The sequence below is a fragment of the Pogonomyrmex barbatus genome, unplaced genomic scaffold (assembly GCF_055798465.1).
Source record: "Pogonomyrmex barbatus isolate J1 unplaced genomic scaffold, ASM5579846v1 scaffold1, whole genome shotgun sequence".
Lineage (NCBI taxonomy): Eukaryota > Metazoa > Arthropoda > Insecta > Hymenoptera > Formicidae > Pogonomyrmex > Pogonomyrmex barbatus.
The window spans coordinates 24,072,005-24,091,530 of record NW_028297098.1 but is presented as its reverse complement, the minus strand read 5'-3'; the positions used below and the strand labels follow the sequence as shown (position 1 = coordinate 24,091,530).

Genomic DNA, 19,526 nt, shown 5'->3' with positions numbered 1-19,526 from the left:
TATCTCACATGGTGTCGACACATGTCTCGACACCGGAGGTCACTTGATTTTCCTATGACTCATATGTTTTTCTGAGTTACAACAATCTAAAGATCACGTAAGGGATGCGTACGTGTGAACGGTGCGTGACACGCTTTACGTGAAAGTGCGGCAGTACTTCGCGTTTTTTCTACGTGGTCTTTCATTCTTGAACGTATGTGCGTGATTGCTTATTACGTAGAGACATACGTAGACGCGCGCACACATGGACAGAGATATATGAATATATATGTAAAGAGAAAGATACAAGTGTGTATGTATATATATATATATATATATATATATATATATATATATATATATATACGTGTGAGCGTATATATATGAAGTTGTAGCAATATACACGCGTGATAAGTGAAACAGTAAAACGATAAAACGATAAAAAACCAGAAAAAAGAAACACAGAAAACAAGCAAAATCAAGTAATCCCCTTCAGAAATGAACAAAAGTTTCGCAAGATTATGTGATCTCTTAAGAGCTAGGGTAAAAGTAAACTGTAACGTGTATATATGTTGGCAAATGTGAGAATAGGAAAACGGAACAACAAAGTTAGAACATAATACCAACCAGTACCCCGTAAGCAATGTACCACCATGATGAACATAAGACCGAAAATCTTCGAGATGCGATTTCTAATTCGTGAATATGTCATTTATCACCGTTAAATAAAAGAAAGAAAGAGAGACATTTTTTAAATTAATTATTAATCCGCGTTATATCTACTAAAAATGTAGGACAGATTTTAGTAAATGTTAGATGATATATGATTATTTGATGGGAAAATCTAAGATAGTTCAGAACATTTTAGATTTATCCGTTAAATCGATAATTAAAAATCAATGCGACGCAATTAACATAAACAGAATTTAATTAATAAATTAAGTTCTTGATAGGAAATAACATCAAGATATTGATGATATCTTCGATACAAAGCTTCGATATATGAAAGATAAGATACAGAAAGAAAAGGTAAGATACAGGATAAAAGGTGATATGATATATATATAACGGAAACATCTTGAATTAATAATTCATTTTAATAGTTATAACTGTATAAAATAAATATACAATACGATATCTCAAGATGTTTCCATTGTTAGTTGTGCTTGCATATGGTTATTGGCCATTTCTTAATTCTTTATTTTATAATAAAAAATTTATTGTATTTGATATAATATTCTAGGTTTTTTTTGTGAAATATGTTTAAAACATATAAAGAATATTTTTTTTATTTTATCTTTTAAATGGCAAAAATGATAAATGGCAAATAACTCAGAAGTTAGCTGTAGTGGTTAATAGTGGCTCGATCGACGGTTAGTTGTAGGCTACGTGCGTTCTGATCGCGCGATTATTACTTTCGAAGAAAGAATGAGGAAAGAGATTTGCCTAACCGCGCCCGCAGAAAACTACCCCCGACAATCGCGCACGCGATACGACAATTCAAAGAGCGATAGAATAACGCGTTCTCTTGGTGGTGGGTTTTGAGTTGGTATCGAGCAAATGCAAAAATCAATTGCTGCTTCAGCGCATTTGTGCAGGTGATAAAAAAGTTAGGGAAAAAAGGGTTATGCCTACCTGTTGCTCTTGAAGAGCCTTTTCTCGATCATTTGGCATGTACGTCGGGCTGAGTACAGTTCTCAGCTGTTGCTCCACCTGCACAATGTGTTGTCTCAACTGTTGAATTTCCTGAAACGGAAACAAGACAATCCGCTCGCTCGATATATATAGAAAAAGTATTGTATAACTGAAGATTGAATGCCCATTTTTCCATTTCATGCTAACCTGCTGATACTGATCTATCTGCGCTAAACAGGCTTCCAGAGAAGTTGTCTGTTCTTTGACGGTACTGTGAAGAGAATTGAGCTCGGCAATCAGATCATCGGCGGTATCTTTCACCCGGTTGTCACCGACGATACCGGACCTAAAATGCACCTCGAGTTTTTCCACCGAGATCGTGATCTTTGTTTTTTGGATCGCGATGTCGCTGAGCATTTTCTCGCGGATAGCGTGCTGATCACGCAATGGTTTTTTCTTGTTCTGTGGCGATTCCAACGTTTGTTTTGCTTTCTCCATCCAGCTCCGTACATCCTTCATCTTCTTCTCACACTGCTCCCATTCTTCGCTGGCCTCTTGCAGCAATGCATTCTGTAATACGGGTATTTTTGATAATCGAATTGGTAATAGCCTAAATTTGAAGCGAATCATTCACTAACCCTTTCCAATAGCTGACCCTCGACTTGAACTTTGCCCTCTTCCGCCTCGGCCAGTTTCTCGGGCAGATCGCCCACGTTAGTTACTTGACCGATATTCTCCAATTCTCTGCCCATATCGCTGAGATTCTTATTCACCTGCTTGCAACTCTTGACCGCCGTCTATAAAACGAAGGAAGTGTCAGCCGCGAGCAAATTTTTAGAACGTGAAGAACGACATTTCTTCACATACCGAATATTCGTGCAGTCTTTGTCTAGCTTGCACAAGAGTGCTGAGCTTCAGTGGTTCGACTAGGAACTGCTTTTTGTCCTCCGTCCACGCCTTGACGGCCTCGTAAAGCGCGAGGAACCTTTGCCAGGCGTCTAGAGTGTCTCCTACGATTTGTTTCTTCTCTTCCAACCAGCTCCTCACCTGCGCCAGCTGTTCGGTAAGATTATTGATCGTGCTGTTGATCAGTTCCTTCTCGGCGTCGTCCCTCGTGTTCTTGACGATGGTTTGCCCATTTTTCGTCAGTCGTTCGAGCTTGTCGCTAATCGTGCCCAGCTCATTTTGAATTTGTCTGAGGTGCTCCCTGAGGACGGCCGGCTCGACCGATCTATCTTGTACTTTGAGCTCAGCCTGACGGATCCATGCCTGCACCTCATCCACATCGGTTAGATAGTCCGATCTGACTGTTCTAGCACGTTTCTGCTCTCTCTGTTTCTCCTCCATCGCTTGTGCCGTCGCCTCGGCACAAAGCTCGAGTGCGGTCAGATGCTGGGTAATGTCACTTGGTACCAGCTGCTGGCTAGCTTGGTACCGCGCCTTAATGCTTCCTGAGAACTTCTTGGCGGTATCGACGAGATCCTCGACCTGCGAGCGCAGCTCGCCTAGTTCGGTCTCGGTTGCGTCTTGATCAACGCCGTAAATGTACAAATTCGAGGTGGTTTCGCGCACCTCGTTTAATCGCTTTCGCAGGCGCTCGATCTCACGTTCGACGTTTTCGAGCGCCTCCAGATCTTCGCTCGCCTTCTCGGACTTGCCACGAAGCGAGTCGACGAGTCTAAAAGGACGGTGATTCTTTGACGAATAGCAAAAAAAAACCCCTCTTGGAGATTAAAGAGTGGCTCTTAATAATATACCTTTTCTTAAAAATATTTAAGCGCACATAGACACATTTGAGCATTTAAGGGAAGATTCACGATTAGCAAGAAGAATAATTTCATTATTTCATTATTTTCTTTTGAAATTAAAATACTTTATAATACCTTTTACTCTATAATATCCTTTTTAATTAAAAAAGTAAAAAAATATCAATTATCTGAAAAAATATAAATGATATAAATTGCTTATATATTAAAAGTGTAAAAAAGATGAAAAATGAATAAAATAGCAATCAAAATGTAATCAAAAAATATTCTTACGATTAACATGTTATGTGGAATGAATAATTTATTAAAACATCGTTCCGTAAATAGCAGGTATAATTTCGAAACAAATTATATTAAATTTTCACATGGAAAAAATTTTATGGTATGATCGGTGATCTTAAGCGATCGTTCACGGTGAGGTGAGACAAATTTAGAATCGGAAATGCGTGTCGCTGTGCTTCGGCTGGCTCGATCCCAGGCGAAGTCACAGAGTCGGGGCAGCCTTGGCTAAAAGTAGACGAAGGAAGTATGTACAGGAGTTTAGCCGACTATTCACTATGAGGAAGATACCGTTCGTAGAAGGTGCTACATAATTTTACGAGATGATTATTTCATTCAGTATTAAAACAATAGTAATCGTTATACCTCAAAAACGAAACATTATTATTCTATGAATATTAATTTTTCATTAAAAACAAATAAAATATTCAGAATACACATACAAAATAATATCTGGTCTTGTAATAAAACTCTTCTTGGTTTCATTACAAAAATATATAATTTTCATTTTATATCTGTAAATTTTTTTTTAATTGAAATTTTTAGTTGAAAAGAATATCTTTAAGCGGAAACAGCACAAGTGCATAATTTTTTGCTATGGCTTGAATAGCAAAGAACAACATAAGGAATAATTTAAACGTTGATGTCATCTGCCAAGAACTCGTATGTTGTCATCGTCCTTTCGGAAGAAAAGTACAGTTTTCGATTGGTCAATGCTAAGGCGATCTATTTTTTCAACGATGACAACATACTTTCGCTTCTCGAATAGAGGATTACGCAAAATTGCAAGTTTAAAATTTACTCTGTTCGTGAATTATTTACTGGAGACCGAAATCTTATTTATTTAGTATATGTCATTTTTAATTAACTATAGATTGGCGAGTGCACGTTTACTGATTTTGTCATTCTGAAAATACGTGACTACGAAAGTTCTTGATGTTAGTATTTTCTTTTATGTACAACGATTCCTTTTCTACGATGACATCACACCATGCCGGGCTGAATGAGATATGACCGTCAGGCGGAAGGTACAAAACGAAACAACCAAAATATCAAAGAAAAAAAAATTGAGATGCAACGTTTAATTATATAAATCACGAAAATTTCTCTTTTGACTTCACTTTTCGTAATAATCTCATTTGACGTAATAATCGCGAACCTTCTCGTGTGCAAGCAACTTGAATCCGAACCCGTAAAATTCTATTTTTAATTTCATATATTTGTTCTCTTTTTTTACATTTGCGTAATAATGACAATCGCATCTAAAACAAGAGAAATTAGGATAGTAAACTTGCGTGTCGCGACAGTCGAATCAAATTTACGTTAAAATGAGTTTCCTTCTAGAAACTATTAACATTCGCACGCGGTGATCTATTTCCGGCGAGTTACGAGTTTGGGTGCGAAGCGATTATCTTCTCTCACGCGATTTCGCGTAATCCACGATAGCCTTCATCGATCGTGCAACTTGATAGTTACGATCATGGCGGTACGCGCGATTCTATCTCTGTTGCGTCTGACGGATATATCGTAAAAAATTCTCGTTACTGGTCGACGACTGGCGTGAATGAAATCACTCTCAATCTATTTGTACGCATGATGTTACAATCGGACGATACAAGCCGGAGCGATACATGTACCTATGTACCCGGATGCGGTAATCGCGAAATATTCGCGTGTCTTCGCGCTAACGACGGATTCGCGAAACGAAGGCGCGCGAACTCTTCTTCTCTTCACTTTCTTCTCTTTCTCTCCGTTTATCCTTTCTTTAATCCTCGTTCTCGTTCTGTTTATCCGGATAACAGTATGGCGCGGCACTATCAAGCCAAACAGCAGCGCGTTCGCGGTTCGAAACGTTATTGAAGGAATATAGTCGCCTAAGCTAGCGTTAGACGACAGTTGAGACGCATTGGCGAGGCGCCGCGACGCATGCGGCCTGATCTTAGAACCGGCTCGGTTAGCCAAGAACGTCCTAAGAATAATCGGCCGATGGTTTACGGAGAATTAGAAGACTGTACGGGGTGATTTTGGTGACACGGGGCGGTGGGGCGTCTTTGTCGCGTAACATTTTACAACAATTAATTTCAGTCAGAGCTTCTTATTGCAAATCTGCTTGACTTATTATGACATATAATATTTTATATAAATTATTATGTATATTTTTTCTTGATAAAAATACGGCCATTTTCCAGTAATTTTAACCAGCATCTTAGATTGGATCGTCAGATTTATCGTTTATTCGCATCGCATACGATATTTAATCGGTACCATGACTATCACGACGAAATAACACAAGTCATAATAACAATCGCATGGCATAGCAATTGAAATTGAGACTGAGATTATGTGCACGTATACTGATAAGCGTAAGTTATAAATAAACATATAGATAAAAATACAACGGAATGTTAATTATTTGAAATATTATTTAGAAGAAAATATATTACTGAAATTATTAAAAATTATTACAAAAGGAACGTTAGTCTTGTCTATCATAAAAATTTAATAAAATTTTGTATACAAATTCCACGGCAAAATTTGTATTATAAAAATTATGAAATTTAATTACATCTAAAAATATGTAATTTTCAGATATTTTGATTTCTTCTGATTTCTTCTGATTTCTTCCTATTCCATTTCGAATAATCAATAAAAAAATTAATAACTTTCTTTTCAATTTATACGCTCTAACGCGAAAAATTTCTTAAAGTCGCGTACTGATTATTACGGCACATTCTATTACGTTATGTATACATATGATTATATCACGTATGATATGTGGTATGCGCTATGTTAACACGATTTAGAAAAACAATGTTTGATTTTGTTTCAGACATCAAGTCTATTTTTAATCGTCGTCAGATGCATCCCACGATCGGCCAGCTAATTACGTATCGATGACACCAAGATACTATAGGGAGTGTAGAAAATCTTATACGCGTATTGCATTTTTCTGTATCATGAGTGTTAGGTGAATTTCGACTATATATACGCAAATTTTTACATTTTGTTACATTTTGTTACAACGTTGATTAGTTATAGATTAAAAAAGATCGATTTTAAAACAATATTTTATGGGACGTACGTTAGAAAATTGAATTTCGCAAAATATTTTCATTTCCTTAGTAATACACAAGACATGAGTACAGGCCTAAATGTTCTTATTTGCAATTATAAACTATTTTCGATTGGAAGTTATCTCTAATTCCGCATGCAGTACACATGTGTGTCGATATTGTGCTAATGTAGTTTCGCTTCGCGCGCATGCGAGACGGCGACGTTTGCGCCGTAGGCGAGATGAGATTTCGCAAGTTCAAGTAATCGCCTCGATTTTCTTTGCGATTGAAGGATTTACCTTGTGGATATTTTTTCATCGAATTATATACGTAATCATCTTTTTTTCTTGATATTTAAGAAGAGGCGTAAAAATAAAAAAAGAGGAAAAAAATCTCGTAAGTATCGTACCTTGGAAGAGCGTGTCTTCCAAAATGTAAGCTCATCTCTGTCCCAAATATCACTGTTCACGACAGTTTCTTATTCGCGTGTTTCGTTCCGCGTACAAATGATAATTACGCCATTCCCGCACTGACAGTACAACACACACGAAATTGGATGTAAATACGACGCGAGACGTCATGCTCGACAAAGATTCGCCACCTGGCAAAATGTCAAGATGCACGTCGCACCCCCGGCGACGTTATTCGCGAGTGGTTTAAACGTGTGATCAACTTAAACGCGAAATCAATGCGATAATGCGTCGGCAGAGAAATGCAACGAAAAGTGCAATCATTAGCAGTGCGCGCGACGCGTCGTGCATCGATGCCGGTACGATGATGACTGGATGGAACTGGTGCGTGGTGATGCTCCTGAAAAAGCATGGTAGGGGCCATGGACACACGTTTCTCTCTCAAGAACGCATATCGACCTTCATCGGTCTGTAACCATCTTATATCGAGTGTTTTTTTACGGTGTTATACGATCGATGTTACGTCATATGACAGATTTGGTGGTGACGTAGCGCGCCGCGTAATGAAACGACTACGGATCGATGAATGTCTGCGACCGTCGGCTAAATGTCAATGTACGTGTGTGTGTGTGTGTGTGTGTGTGTGTGTGTGTGTGTGTGTATGTGTGTGTGCGTGTAACTTAACTATCGCGAATATTGATAAATCGCGCGATTACATTCCGCTTTTTTTAACTTAATTTGCTAGTGTCGATTTTTTCTTAATAAAAAAATATAAAAGCCGTCATGGAATAAACGATATCATTTTATTTTATATCTTTGACTTTTTTAATCAACTTTCCAACTTTCGTTGGGATATAATCGATCCTATATTAGCCAAAGAATGAAACATAATCTTAGATCTATTATTAGGGGGGAATATACTACAAATAATTATGGGGATGAGAATACCTATAAAGTATTTATATTTCTGCGTTCTATTTATACTCAACTCTGTGGCGCTAGGCGCATTACGTCGAACTTGGACTAGCATTCACGTTGCGTCGTAATTGTCATTACGTATTAGATTCGTAATTTTTACGCAACATTATGTAATCGCGAATTAAAAAAAGCTTCAAGCGTGACGGATAATGATTATGAATTGTTACGAATAAAATAATTACCAATCATGTAAAAATTTAAAGCTCACCTTAATAACTTTCACAAAATTTGACATTTCTCATTGTCATCTCTTTTCACTTTAAGTGTAGATCTTTTTAAAATAACTTTCATCACCCATGACGTAGTGCAATAATTTCCTTTTCTAAATAATTGCACTGTGATATTACGACTGTTTCAATTTCCGCATTTCATTGACGAACCGTCTTGCTACTGAACTTGCGACTGAAAGGCTCATGTTGTATTTTGGCAATGAGTAAAGCTAACGATTTAACCAACAAGGTAGAGGAGATAAAACTTTGCCAAAACTATAGAACATTTACATTTCTTCGGTATTTCTACTCATTGGGAAATGTAATTTTTCAGAGTATCGTATGTAATCTTCCCTTAAATGTACAACGCCAAAATTAAAGGAATAAATATACATATATGTAAATTTACATTAATTATAATATTTTTAATTAATATAACAAGTTAACGCTAGATTAAAATGATCACCTGAAATAAATACTAAAAATATTGATTACATTAAAAATATAACAATGATAAAATTGCTGTAAAATAGAAAATATATATTTTGTAAGAAGAAAGGAGGGGAATACATAAGCAGAAGCATCAGATGCACATATATGCATGCTCATGCAAATTTGCTCGCAGAAGGACCTTAATAGCACCTTTATTGTCAGTCCAAAAACTATGACTTACTATATAGTACTTTTGTATATAAATCATAAAAAGATAAATGAAAAATTTTCTGTATTAATAATTAATTAATCTTTTTAATTATGAATATTATTAATTTTATTCTCAATGTTTAATAGTAGTGCAAACGCATCTGTCTTATTCCCGATATGACTATGAACTTCGACGTTAAAATTTAAAAGTAAAATTTTATAAACTTGGAATGTAATATAAAACGCGAATATTTGTTGTATTTTTACTAGAATATATAAAATTAATATTATTGATTGTTAAAGTCATGTATTTTATTATTTTTGTATTATTAGCCTTTCGGAAATTTAATAATGTTCGTTATTTATATAATTGCCTATGCTAGCTAAATAAAAATAATATTGGATGGACTGTCTCGCGATTACGTTGATGTGGTGCTGATCCATGCTGAGCAAATATAAAAAAATAAAATAATGCACTTTGACTCACGATTCGACGGATCTCTCTAGTTTCTCGAGACGTTCTTCGAAACTTCGTGCTGGCGCTTCTGTAAACGCTGCGAGATACGCGAGCACAGGTCCTGCCAAACCCTTCACTTCTTCCGTTAGAGGTTTAAGCTTTTCAGCTTCCGTCACAAGTTCCTATCCGCAACGAGATCAAGAAGCGAATTAACTGTCTTGCATTACTGCATTACTCTGCATTATGTTCAAAAAATGTTTAATAAACTATTTCAATTTTTGTAATATACATATATCCGTATTGTAATGAAAATGTGGCATGATTTATAAAAATAAAAATATCACTGATATGCGACTTTCTCTACGAGCGTTCGTTGCGGCTTGATAATTCGTGATCGACTAAAGTAAAGTTAGTTTTGGAGGGCCGAGCACCTGTGGTGCCTGGCTGTGCAAGTCTGACACGTGCGGCATTTATAAAGGGGGGCATCAGGAAGAGAGAAAGATAGAACTAATTGTATATCTGTACCCTTGGCGTACAGTAAATCAATAAGAATGTGTATCCACATAAAATGCGACATTATACAGACATTCAAAGGACAGTATGCTTTGCGTGCGACGTACATATTTTCAATTATAATTTATAATAAAGTTTTATATATTTATGCATATGTTAATAACCACAGATCACGCTTAATCCATTTTCAATATTTTTAGCTATTTTTATGCGATTGATTGAAATTCGTGAAATATGAGAATTTCTCTGATACTAATTCCATTATAATATATTTGTACATTTATTATTGTTATATGTAATTTTTTTCAGTAGAAAAAGAATTGATTATCCGTAAAATAATTATTAAAATAATTATTACTTACTTCTAATGCTTTAACGGTATCGTTCAAATGTTGCTTCGATCGCACCACCGTATCGACAAGCTTGCTTTTTTCTTCAGTTGCAGTCAATCGCGTTTCGATGAGAGACCATTGCGTTTCCAAGTCTTCCCAATGTCGCGATAATGCCTCAAGAGTATCTCTTCGTCCTTCGAGACCCGAAACAAGTTCGCGCCATTCCGAATTGATTTCCGACAGCTGCGATTCTATCGCTTTCTTATTGTTAGCGTCTGCAAGTTGGAGAACCTCTCGTCCACGTTCGTTTAGAAGATCTAATTCGAATTGTTGATTCTGTATCAAAGTCATAACAAAAAAAACATTAAAAATACATCAAAGTCATAATAAAAAAAAAACATTAAAAATACATTTAATTAATTCTCAACATAACATTTAATTTTTTTTAAATAATTTTTTTATTTTCGAAGAATCTTTTATAATTTCTTTTTCATATTGTGTGATATAGATAAAGTATTTCTCAAAAGAAAGAAATAATTATTTTTATATTTACTATTTTTTAACTTGCCTGAATATCATTAAGTGCGTGCGTGATTTTCTGAATATTGAATTGCAATCCAGCTAATGTAGTGACTGGTTCATCCGTGAATTTAGTTCTGTTGATGACGGCGCGAACACGTTCCAAGCTTTGCGTATAATCCCTCCACATCTCCGCTCCCTGTTCCAAGCGTGAACGTTGCGATTTAGCCGTATTGAGGGTGTTCTTTAATAGCTGAGTATGTTGCTGCTGTTGTGCACTTAATTCTTCCTGCTCGTAATTATCTAAAGACGGCCAGATCTTATCTGCCACCTGTTGAATTTGTTGCGATACGAGCTCGCGTATCGAAGCTTCACTGCTGAAGTATATCTAAAAAAACGTAATGGAAGTTGACAATTAAACTTACTTGTCCATAAAATTATTAATTTTATAAACAATTTAAGCTTAATCTCAAACTCCTTCTAGTTTAAGCTAGTTCAAATAGTTAAAAAAAAAAAAAAATAAGAGGAACTTCTTACCTTGTGTTCTTCCAGGTCGCTAAGAATATTTTCAAAGTCAAGACCCTCCTTGTTACTCTCAAGCCGAATTTCCGCTTCGCGAGCCCAATTATGAAGTTTGTCGGTAAGAGCTGCATAATCCAGTCTCATCTGCATGTTACTTTCGAAATAATTTCCGCGTTCTTCCATCTCTCTTGGTAGAGACGTCAACAGAGACACCGCCTCGCTTAGCATTTCTTTTAAAGATCCAGGCATTCCTTCTTCATGTCGTACTGATTCCTTCAGATTTCTAATTTTATCTAGATATTCGTTTACGTCGGCGCAAAGATTATGATGTTTTTTCAATTCCACCTCGACGCTCGTTGGGTCTCTTTCCAATAGCGGTCTGGACTTGACTTCCTTCTCCTTGCTCTCTAGCCAATCAAGAATATCCGCCAATTCGTCAGCGAGTCTTCTATGCTCGGCTGCAGCCAATTCGTGCTGCTCTCTTTGTGTCTCTACTGCCCTTCGGAGAGCTTGTAATTGTTGTTTCAACGATTGCAACTGCTCTGTCACGTTGTTTCTATCTACAACTGAACCTTCCGCCGCTATTTGCTGTCCCTTATCTGTTGCACTAGCAAGAGTGGCTTCGCATTCTTGAATTTTTAATATAGCATCGTCGTATCTATTAAATTGTTAACAAATAAAAGAAATTAGATGACTGGTATTAAAAATAATTTTTAGCAAAATAAATTTCAATAAAAAAATATATTATTTAACATTAATATATTATATATTAGTAATGATACCTTTTAATTTTCTCTTCCGTTGTTTGTCCAGACTTCTCGATGTCTCGGATAATTTCAGTATACTTGGCAATAAAAGTAGTAATTTCTGCGATTAAAGCAATAAATTGTTGTCGTAGTAGCAGCAACTGACGAAGTTTCGCTATTTGTGCTTCGAGAGCTCTTATTAGATCATCTTGTTGAGCTAGTACGCCATGTAGATCTCCCACATTAGCAGATTGAAGATCAGATAATTTGGCTTTGTTTGCCTTGAGGTCATCTAGAATTCTTTCATAAGCAGCCAACATTCCCTCCACGTCTTCCACGCGAGCACCGATCGGCTTGTTCAAATCATGAAGCTCTTTTTGAATATCTGTCATGAATTTAATTGCTTCCGCCACTCGCGCAGCAGCTTCTTCGGCTTCGTCTATACTCTTCTGGAGTGCGATTGCTCTTTCGTTTATTATTCCAGCCACTCGTCCATGAGCTTCCTTCATATTTTTCAATTGTTCGCTTAATTCCTGCTTATCAGCATCGCTCACAGTTGGCAAAATTGATTTTCCTTGCTGGTTTATTTTTTCTATGTCATCACCATATTCTTGTGCCTCTTTCTTCAATCGATCATACTGAAGAGAAGGAAATATTTATAATCTTTAGATACGTTATTATATAAAGGATACATAAAAGTCTCAATTTTTTTAAACATAACTTCTTTAGTTAACTTGTGAGTAATTATTTTTTACTTTCAAGAATTATATACCTTACATACCTTAGCAAGTTGTTCACGAAGAACGTCAAGACTGGAAGGTCGCAATTCCGAAGAGGTAGCCACTTCAGCTTCCTTAATCCATCGTTGACACTTGTCTAATTCACTTTCAAAAGCCTTGCGTCCTTGAAGAAGATCTGCCAACGAAGCTTGCTTTTCTCTCGCCTCCTTCTTCAACTCTTCATAATCCTTACTTAAATCGTCCAAGAGGGCTTTGAGTTTGGCGCGACTGTCTGCATTACAATCCTTCATCAAGTTGTTCCCTTGTTTAAGAATGTCTTTAAGTTTGCTTTCATTAAAGGAATCAATATCTGCTTCCAATCCGCTGTGTTGCGCGATATCTTGCTCGACTTTCGAAGCCCTCAAAGGCAAATATCCACTAAGTTTTTTCAAATCATTGCCTTTGGATTTTATCCAATTTCGTGCCTTTTCAATATCACTCTCTAGTTTGCGTCGTGCATCAGCCGCCGCACTCGCAAGAGATATTTCTTCTCTTAAAATGGCGCATAATTCTACCTGCTCGCCCCGCAAGGACTTCGTGTCAGTTTCTAATTGTTGCTGCTCGCTGGTTTCTAATTCATTCTGCATATTTCCAACTCTCTTTTCCAACGTGTCTATAATCAATTGCTTTCCATCCGCTTCTTTCAACATAGCCTGTGTAAACGTAATAATATAATTAAAGATTAATATTTCCATGTGATAAAGAAAAGTAATAAATAAAATAAAGAATTACCTTGAGAGTGAGAAGCCTCTCTTCTGCTAGTTTACTTTCAAATCCCAGTAATTCAGGCATCTTTATCTGCTGCTTTTTCTGTTCAATCCATTCGCGATTCTCCTCGATCTCTCGCTTGGTTGCTTCGATTCCCTGTGCCGTCATGTCCAAAACTTGGGCTTTTCTTTGCAATTTCTTACTGATATCTGCATGTCGTCTCTCTACCGATTTGATTTGTTCTTCTATTTGCTGAGAGTCCAAATTGCTAACCGAATCCATCACTTGTTCACTCAGTTTCTTGACTTCTGCCAATTTCTCTGGTCCCTGAGACTCAAATTCATTTGTGATATCCTTGAGATTCAAGATTTTTTGGCTAATAGTTAATCCACTACCCTTCTCGATCACATCGACCTTCTTCGATAGGCCATCGAGCCATGTTTGAATATCTTGCACTTGCGATCTGTATTTCTGAATAAGATCCTGTGCCGCTTGTTTTCCACTGATGGCGTCAGTTAACTCGCTTTCCAGTTTGTTCAATCCCTCCTCGATATCGTGATCCTCCTCGTGAATCGATAACTCCGTCAACGCACGAGTGCGACGTTCGCCCACATTGGTGAGCAACTCTTTCATTGCCTGTAATTCAGCCTGAGCAGCCTCTGCTCGCAGTTTTGCTGGTCGTGACTTCCATTCGGCACAGAGAGCTCGTTGCTGATTGATCCAAGCACGGAGGGAATTCTTTTGTCTTAATTGTTCCTCGAGCTCACCCACCGTTTTCATTACGTTTGCCAAGTGCGTTTGCATCTGTGCGGCAGCATCGAAAAAACATATAATTTACTTCACATGAAAAACACATTGATACAATTCTAAAATTTCTATGTACATTGAATGATATAATAGATTTATTTAAAATATTTATTTATATTCTTCATATTAGATTTTATAAAATTAATAATTAAATTATCGAAAATGTTAATTTTATTTAATTAATTGAGAAATAAAATTAAATACGTACCTGGTCAATAAGATCGTCAAGCCTTGTTCTGACCTCCACTTCTCTCGCGGGGACTTGAACGGGTGGAGCATCGAGAGGACTTCCGGGTCTAGAAACGCATGCTGCCGCAGCCTCGCAAGCTTCCACCGCTAATGCCAATCGGGCTTTCTCAGCTTGTAACTTATTGTGCAAAAGGCGAGCACTTTCAAGACTTTGTTCGGCAGTAGGCAAATTATTTAGCGGAATCTCCAATCCTTGAGTCATTTCCGTCTCATACATGTCTAGATTTTTCATGATGCTCTCCAAGGTATTTTCATATTCCTGGAACTTGGCCAGAGATTCTGCCAATCTATTTTTGATCTGCAAGGCAGTGTTCAACAATGAATTGTAACTGTCCTGAACATTTTGCAGCTGCATTTCTATGGTTGATCTAATAGCGGGATTGGCAGCAACATATCGATCTATTTGACTATGACCCTTTGACCTCAATTCATCTAATACTTCTTGGTATTTCTGAATTTCAGATAGCAGTACTTCATGCTGTTTGATCTGCTCGATTGTTTGTTCTTTGTTGGTGATGTAGAGAGAATTGTGTGCCATTAATTGGAAGGAAATCTGCAACAGCCACTTTTCCGTTTCTTGCAGAGCAGCGTGATACGCATTATATTCTTGTATCTCGTTTTCCATGAAATTTTTCTTCTCACCGATGAGTTCGCCTAGCGTTTTCCATCGAGCTAGTAATTGTTTCGTCTCGTTTAGCGTCGTATTGTTCTTTGCCCATGCTGACAATTCTGTTGCTTCTGTCATCAGATGATCCAAATCGGACTTCTTGTCACGAACCTCCTCCTGAATGTGTTTGTATCGTTCGAGCATAGTTTTCATCTCGCCAAACTCGCCTTTCGTATCCGGAGATTTTTTAACGACATTCTCGTTTTCTTCTAACCATCTTGTAAATTTATTATATGCTTCTGCGTAATCGTCCCAGCGACTCAGAACTGATTTTACTTTAGCTTGAACCGTATTCAAATCTATGCTCAATTGTTCCCAACTGGAACGTAGATTAGCCATATCCGATCGTAATTGATCTTGTTGTTCTGGAAGAGCCATATTAATTGCCTTTGCAAAGGCATTTTGTAACGTCGATAGTAGATGTTGACCTTCCGTCACACGTGTTGCGACCAGCTGTTTGTGAATTAAAATAATATTTAACGTTATTTTTTTATATTTATATTTATATCTATGTTTATCTATATTTCGCTATTTATTACATTTATTGAATAAATCAAATAATGTTTACTTAACGATTTACTCCAACGTTTTAATGTTAAAATAGATATTTTTTTCTGAAATCTATAACTTAAAAAAAATAATATATTTGCAAATTAAATTTACACGATATTTTTTGATTAGCACAATTAGTAAAATAGTCATATATTTGGTCAAATTTTTCAAAATAATTTTATATTATTTTTCTCAATAAAACTCACCTTCAATGTTTCTAATTTATCCTTCGCCCAAGCCGCATCTCCGACACCGATGCAATCTTCCACAGAACCTTGAGCGGTGCGTAACCAATCTTCCATCTCTTTTTTGGCTTTCAAGAATTCGGTATGATCGGCTAAATTTTTTTCGACCTTCGATACGAGCCCTTGCGCATCCGTTAAAAGCGACGTGTACGCTGATTGCAGCTGTACCGTCTTATCTCGCGCCCAACTGCAAGCACTGACTTCCAACAGAGCTTCACACTTATCATTCAAATCTTCCAAAACTGGTTTTTGCTTAACCGCTTCTTCCACCAAACGTTTACAACGTTCTAAATCCTCCGGAATTTTATTGTCTTTGGTCTGCTCATCAGCGATCTTCTTTTGAAAATGATCTATCCATCGCTTCATGCCATCTAACGCGTTTGTGAACTGAGACCAGTTCGAGATGCAATTGGCAAGAGTTCGTTGTGATTCGTGACATTGTGCTTGCAGGGATTTCCAATCGTTTTGTATCTGCTTCATGTCTTGTTTAATGGAATCTTGGCCCTCAGGTCCCGTTTTAGAGATCACGACGTCGCTCAATTCAATTATCTTTGAGATCAACGTATCACCTTTGGGTAGAGACGAGATAATTTGATTAATTTTATTCTCTCGTTCAATGATTTGTTCCTTTTCGCCATGAGTATCACTGTACTGCTGAAGCTCAACTTTTGTACGACGCACCCAATCAGCTGCCTCATTCAAAGCTTGTTGGAATTTTTCGTGATCTTTGACTTGGTCTTCCAAATTCTAAAATAACAGAGATAGCAATAATGTAATAATGAGCAAATATTATAACTATTTTTATTTTTATATTTGTAAGTTAAATAAAAAAAATTTACTTACATGGATTTTTTCGGCAATTAGTTTCTTCAAGCTATCGTATTTATTGATTGTCGATTCATAAGGACTTTTCGATATGTTGGGATTTTCATTAAGACGAGTTTTTAAGCGTTCTACCGTCTCGCCATGACCGTGAATATCTCTTTGCAAAATTTTATATTTTTCTAACAGAGCACGTTTTTCGCTGAGATCATTTCTGCAGACATCTGCTGGTTGAACCTTGCCTTCAGCTTCTTCCAACCAATCCGAAATAAGTCGATGAATCTTGTTAAGTTCCTCTAACATACTTGCTCTTGCTGACAATTTTTGTCTCACATCTTCGACGTCGATCAATAACTTGTCAAATTCGCTCTTTAAGTTCTCAGTGTCTTCTTGAATTTTCGCCGCACCGTTTTGCTCGGTATTCATAATAACTTTCTCTTTTAATTCCAGAGCGTAGCGTAACTTGTTCTGACCTTGTTCCAACGTCTGCCGAATAGCTTTACACGTGTGTAACTTATTGTTCACTTCAATTAATGTGCTGGGAATATCCTTGCACTCACTCAATTTGTCTCGTGTGCGCTCGATCCAATCTTGGCATTCTTGATACAAAGTATTGTGTTGCTGATGTTCCTAATTAACAATTTAGAAGAAATAATTAATATGTCATTTTATATATATATATATATATAAATAAAATATTACATTCATAAGATGAAGAAATATATAGAAACAAAATAAAAGTAAAAAGATCAGAATAAAAAAAATTAAAAAAAAATCGAAATTAGAAAAATTTTAGTTAATAAATATTATATAGAGCAATTAGACAAAAAATAATAAATTGTAATTACCTGATAATGTAATTCTAATCGCCGCATTATTTCTTTGGCGAGAGATAACAACGCGTTATATTTGGTAGTAAGTTGCGTTATAGCATTTGAAATTCTTGTATCGGCACATGTTTCCAGCAGCATCTGCGCTTTCATATTTAATCGGTCTAGCTCCTTCTGCCAGTCAAATAAGGTTTGCAAGTGAACCTGAAACTGCTCCAGAACGTTCTTCTTCTCTTCTAAACTATCCTGCAATTTATTAAACGTTTGAACCAATTGTTCAGTTTGCGTAAGCCATTCTGTAGCTTCGGAGAACTGGTCTTCATATTCGGTCCATTTTACTATGCCAACTTCGAGCAAACTTTTGGTATTATTCAGCGAATCTCTGTTACATAAATATCATAACATATATATAAAATGTAGAACGTATATAAAAGATATTATTATTGTTGAATTGTGAAAAAATTAAATTTAGCTATTTTACTTACACATAGTTATCATATTCTTCCTGTAGTAACGCTACTTCTTCCTCGATTATCTCCTTGTCTTCAGCATCTGCGATCTGACAGGCTGCGTTACCTTGCTCCAGAGCTTTTTCCAACTTCTTCTGACCTTCGGGCAATTCGCTCTGTAGAACTTTGAGTTGTGTGATTTTATTAGCTAAAGATTCTTTATCTCCCGTAGGCTCCGAACACTTGCTAAGTCTTTCCTTCGCTGCTCGTATCCATTGAATAAATTCATTACCACTGTCAATAAAAGCCTGATGCTGTTCAACAGTTTCCTTCTGCTTTGCATACAATTCCTGAGCCTGTTTGCTCAAAGTCTCATATTTGATCGAGATCTCTGTAGCCGGCGTCGCTTGTTGCAAGTCTTCAGCCTTTGTTGTGACTGACTGAATCATGGGCTCGAACGCCACGATATCCTGTACGATGCTGTTAGTTTGCCGCAAGTTCGCCTTTCTTTCTCCAATTGCTAGGGAGCTCAATCCAACTAAACCCTTTCGAGCCTTAGAGACTTTTTGCTCGCACACTTGCTGCAGCTTGGCCTCGCGATCATTGATCCATTGTTGCAATTGCGAATACGACGAACTGTAATCCGCCCACTGCAACAGACTTGTTTCGAGATGCACTTTCGTGGTTGAGATCTTCTTTACCAGGCGTTCCCAGTCATTTTGAATTTCTTTCAACTGTGCATTAATCTCCTCACGACCATCTGATCTTGTGTTTCTCATCACTTTCTCGCCGCAATTCACGGTCAGATGTACTAGGTTTTGGCCTTCCTCGCGTTTCCTCAATAATTCTTGAATCTTATCAAGTCTACTCTGCAATTCTTCACGACTGCTGCTCGAGGCAGCCTCAGTCCCCTGACGGATAATTTGTTTGGCATTCTTGATCCAATCGCGAGCTTTTTTAAGATTGCTCTCATATTCCTGATGTTGAGCTAAATTAGTCTCGACTTTGTTTAATACATCTTTTGCGAGGTTCACTTGTACTTGATAACGTGAATTCAAATGTCGCAGCTGGTTGTTGACATAAGTATCCAAGTGAGATGAAAGCAGACCGGCGGCTGTTTTGTTAAATTTATCAATTTGTTCTCGGCCTTTTATCAAGTTATCGAGTAAATCTTTCACCTCCTGCACCTGTTTTTCCTTTTCTTTCAGATTCGGCAAAAGAGCAGTTTTCTGAGCTTTGATGAGAATGTCAAATTGTTGCAACCAATCGCTGAGTCTCTCATATTCGTCTTTATAATCGCGCCATTGACTTACAGTAGCCTCCAATTGATCCTTTTGCTGCTGGATTTCTGTAACAGAATATGATTTTATTAATTATT

The 19,526-nt window shown here is 36.9% G+C and overlaps 1 protein-coding gene across 11 annotated transcripts in view; it reads right to left on the bottom strand.

The window, feature by feature from the left end:
- Positions 1–19,526, bottom strand: part of Msp300 (Muscle-specific protein 300 kDa) — an 89,144-nt gene that overhangs the window by 41,497 nt on the left and 28,121 nt on the right. For all 11 annotated transcript variants that reach the window (XM_089085126.1, XM_089085132.1, XM_089085136.1 and 8 more), the window contains 16 exons: positions 18,185–19,496; positions 17,718–18,081; positions 16,891–17,499; positions 16,009–16,794; positions 14,543–15,703; positions 13,552–14,331; positions 12,822–13,472; positions 12,077–12,678; positions 11,310–11,952; positions 10,822–11,160; positions 10,284–10,589; positions 9,439–9,590; positions 2,482–3,292; positions 2,253–2,411; positions 1,822–2,184; positions 1,615–1,725 (listed from right to left, as the gene is read on the bottom strand). In XM_089085126.1, coding sequence (XP_088941252.1) covers positions 1,615–1,725; positions 1,822–2,184; positions 2,253–2,411; positions 2,482–3,292; positions 9,439–9,590; positions 10,284–10,589; positions 10,822–11,160; positions 11,310–11,952; positions 12,077–12,678; positions 12,822–13,472; positions 13,552–14,331; positions 14,543–15,703; positions 16,009–16,794; positions 16,891–17,499; positions 17,718–18,081; positions 18,185–19,496 — 9,149 coding nt within the window. The remainder of the gene's footprint in view (positions 1–1,614; positions 1,726–1,821; positions 2,185–2,252; positions 2,412–2,481; positions 3,293–9,438; positions 9,591–10,283; positions 10,590–10,821; positions 11,161–11,309; positions 11,953–12,076; positions 12,679–12,821; positions 13,473–13,551; positions 14,332–14,542; positions 15,704–16,008; positions 16,795–16,890; positions 17,500–17,717; positions 18,082–18,184; positions 19,497–19,526) is intronic.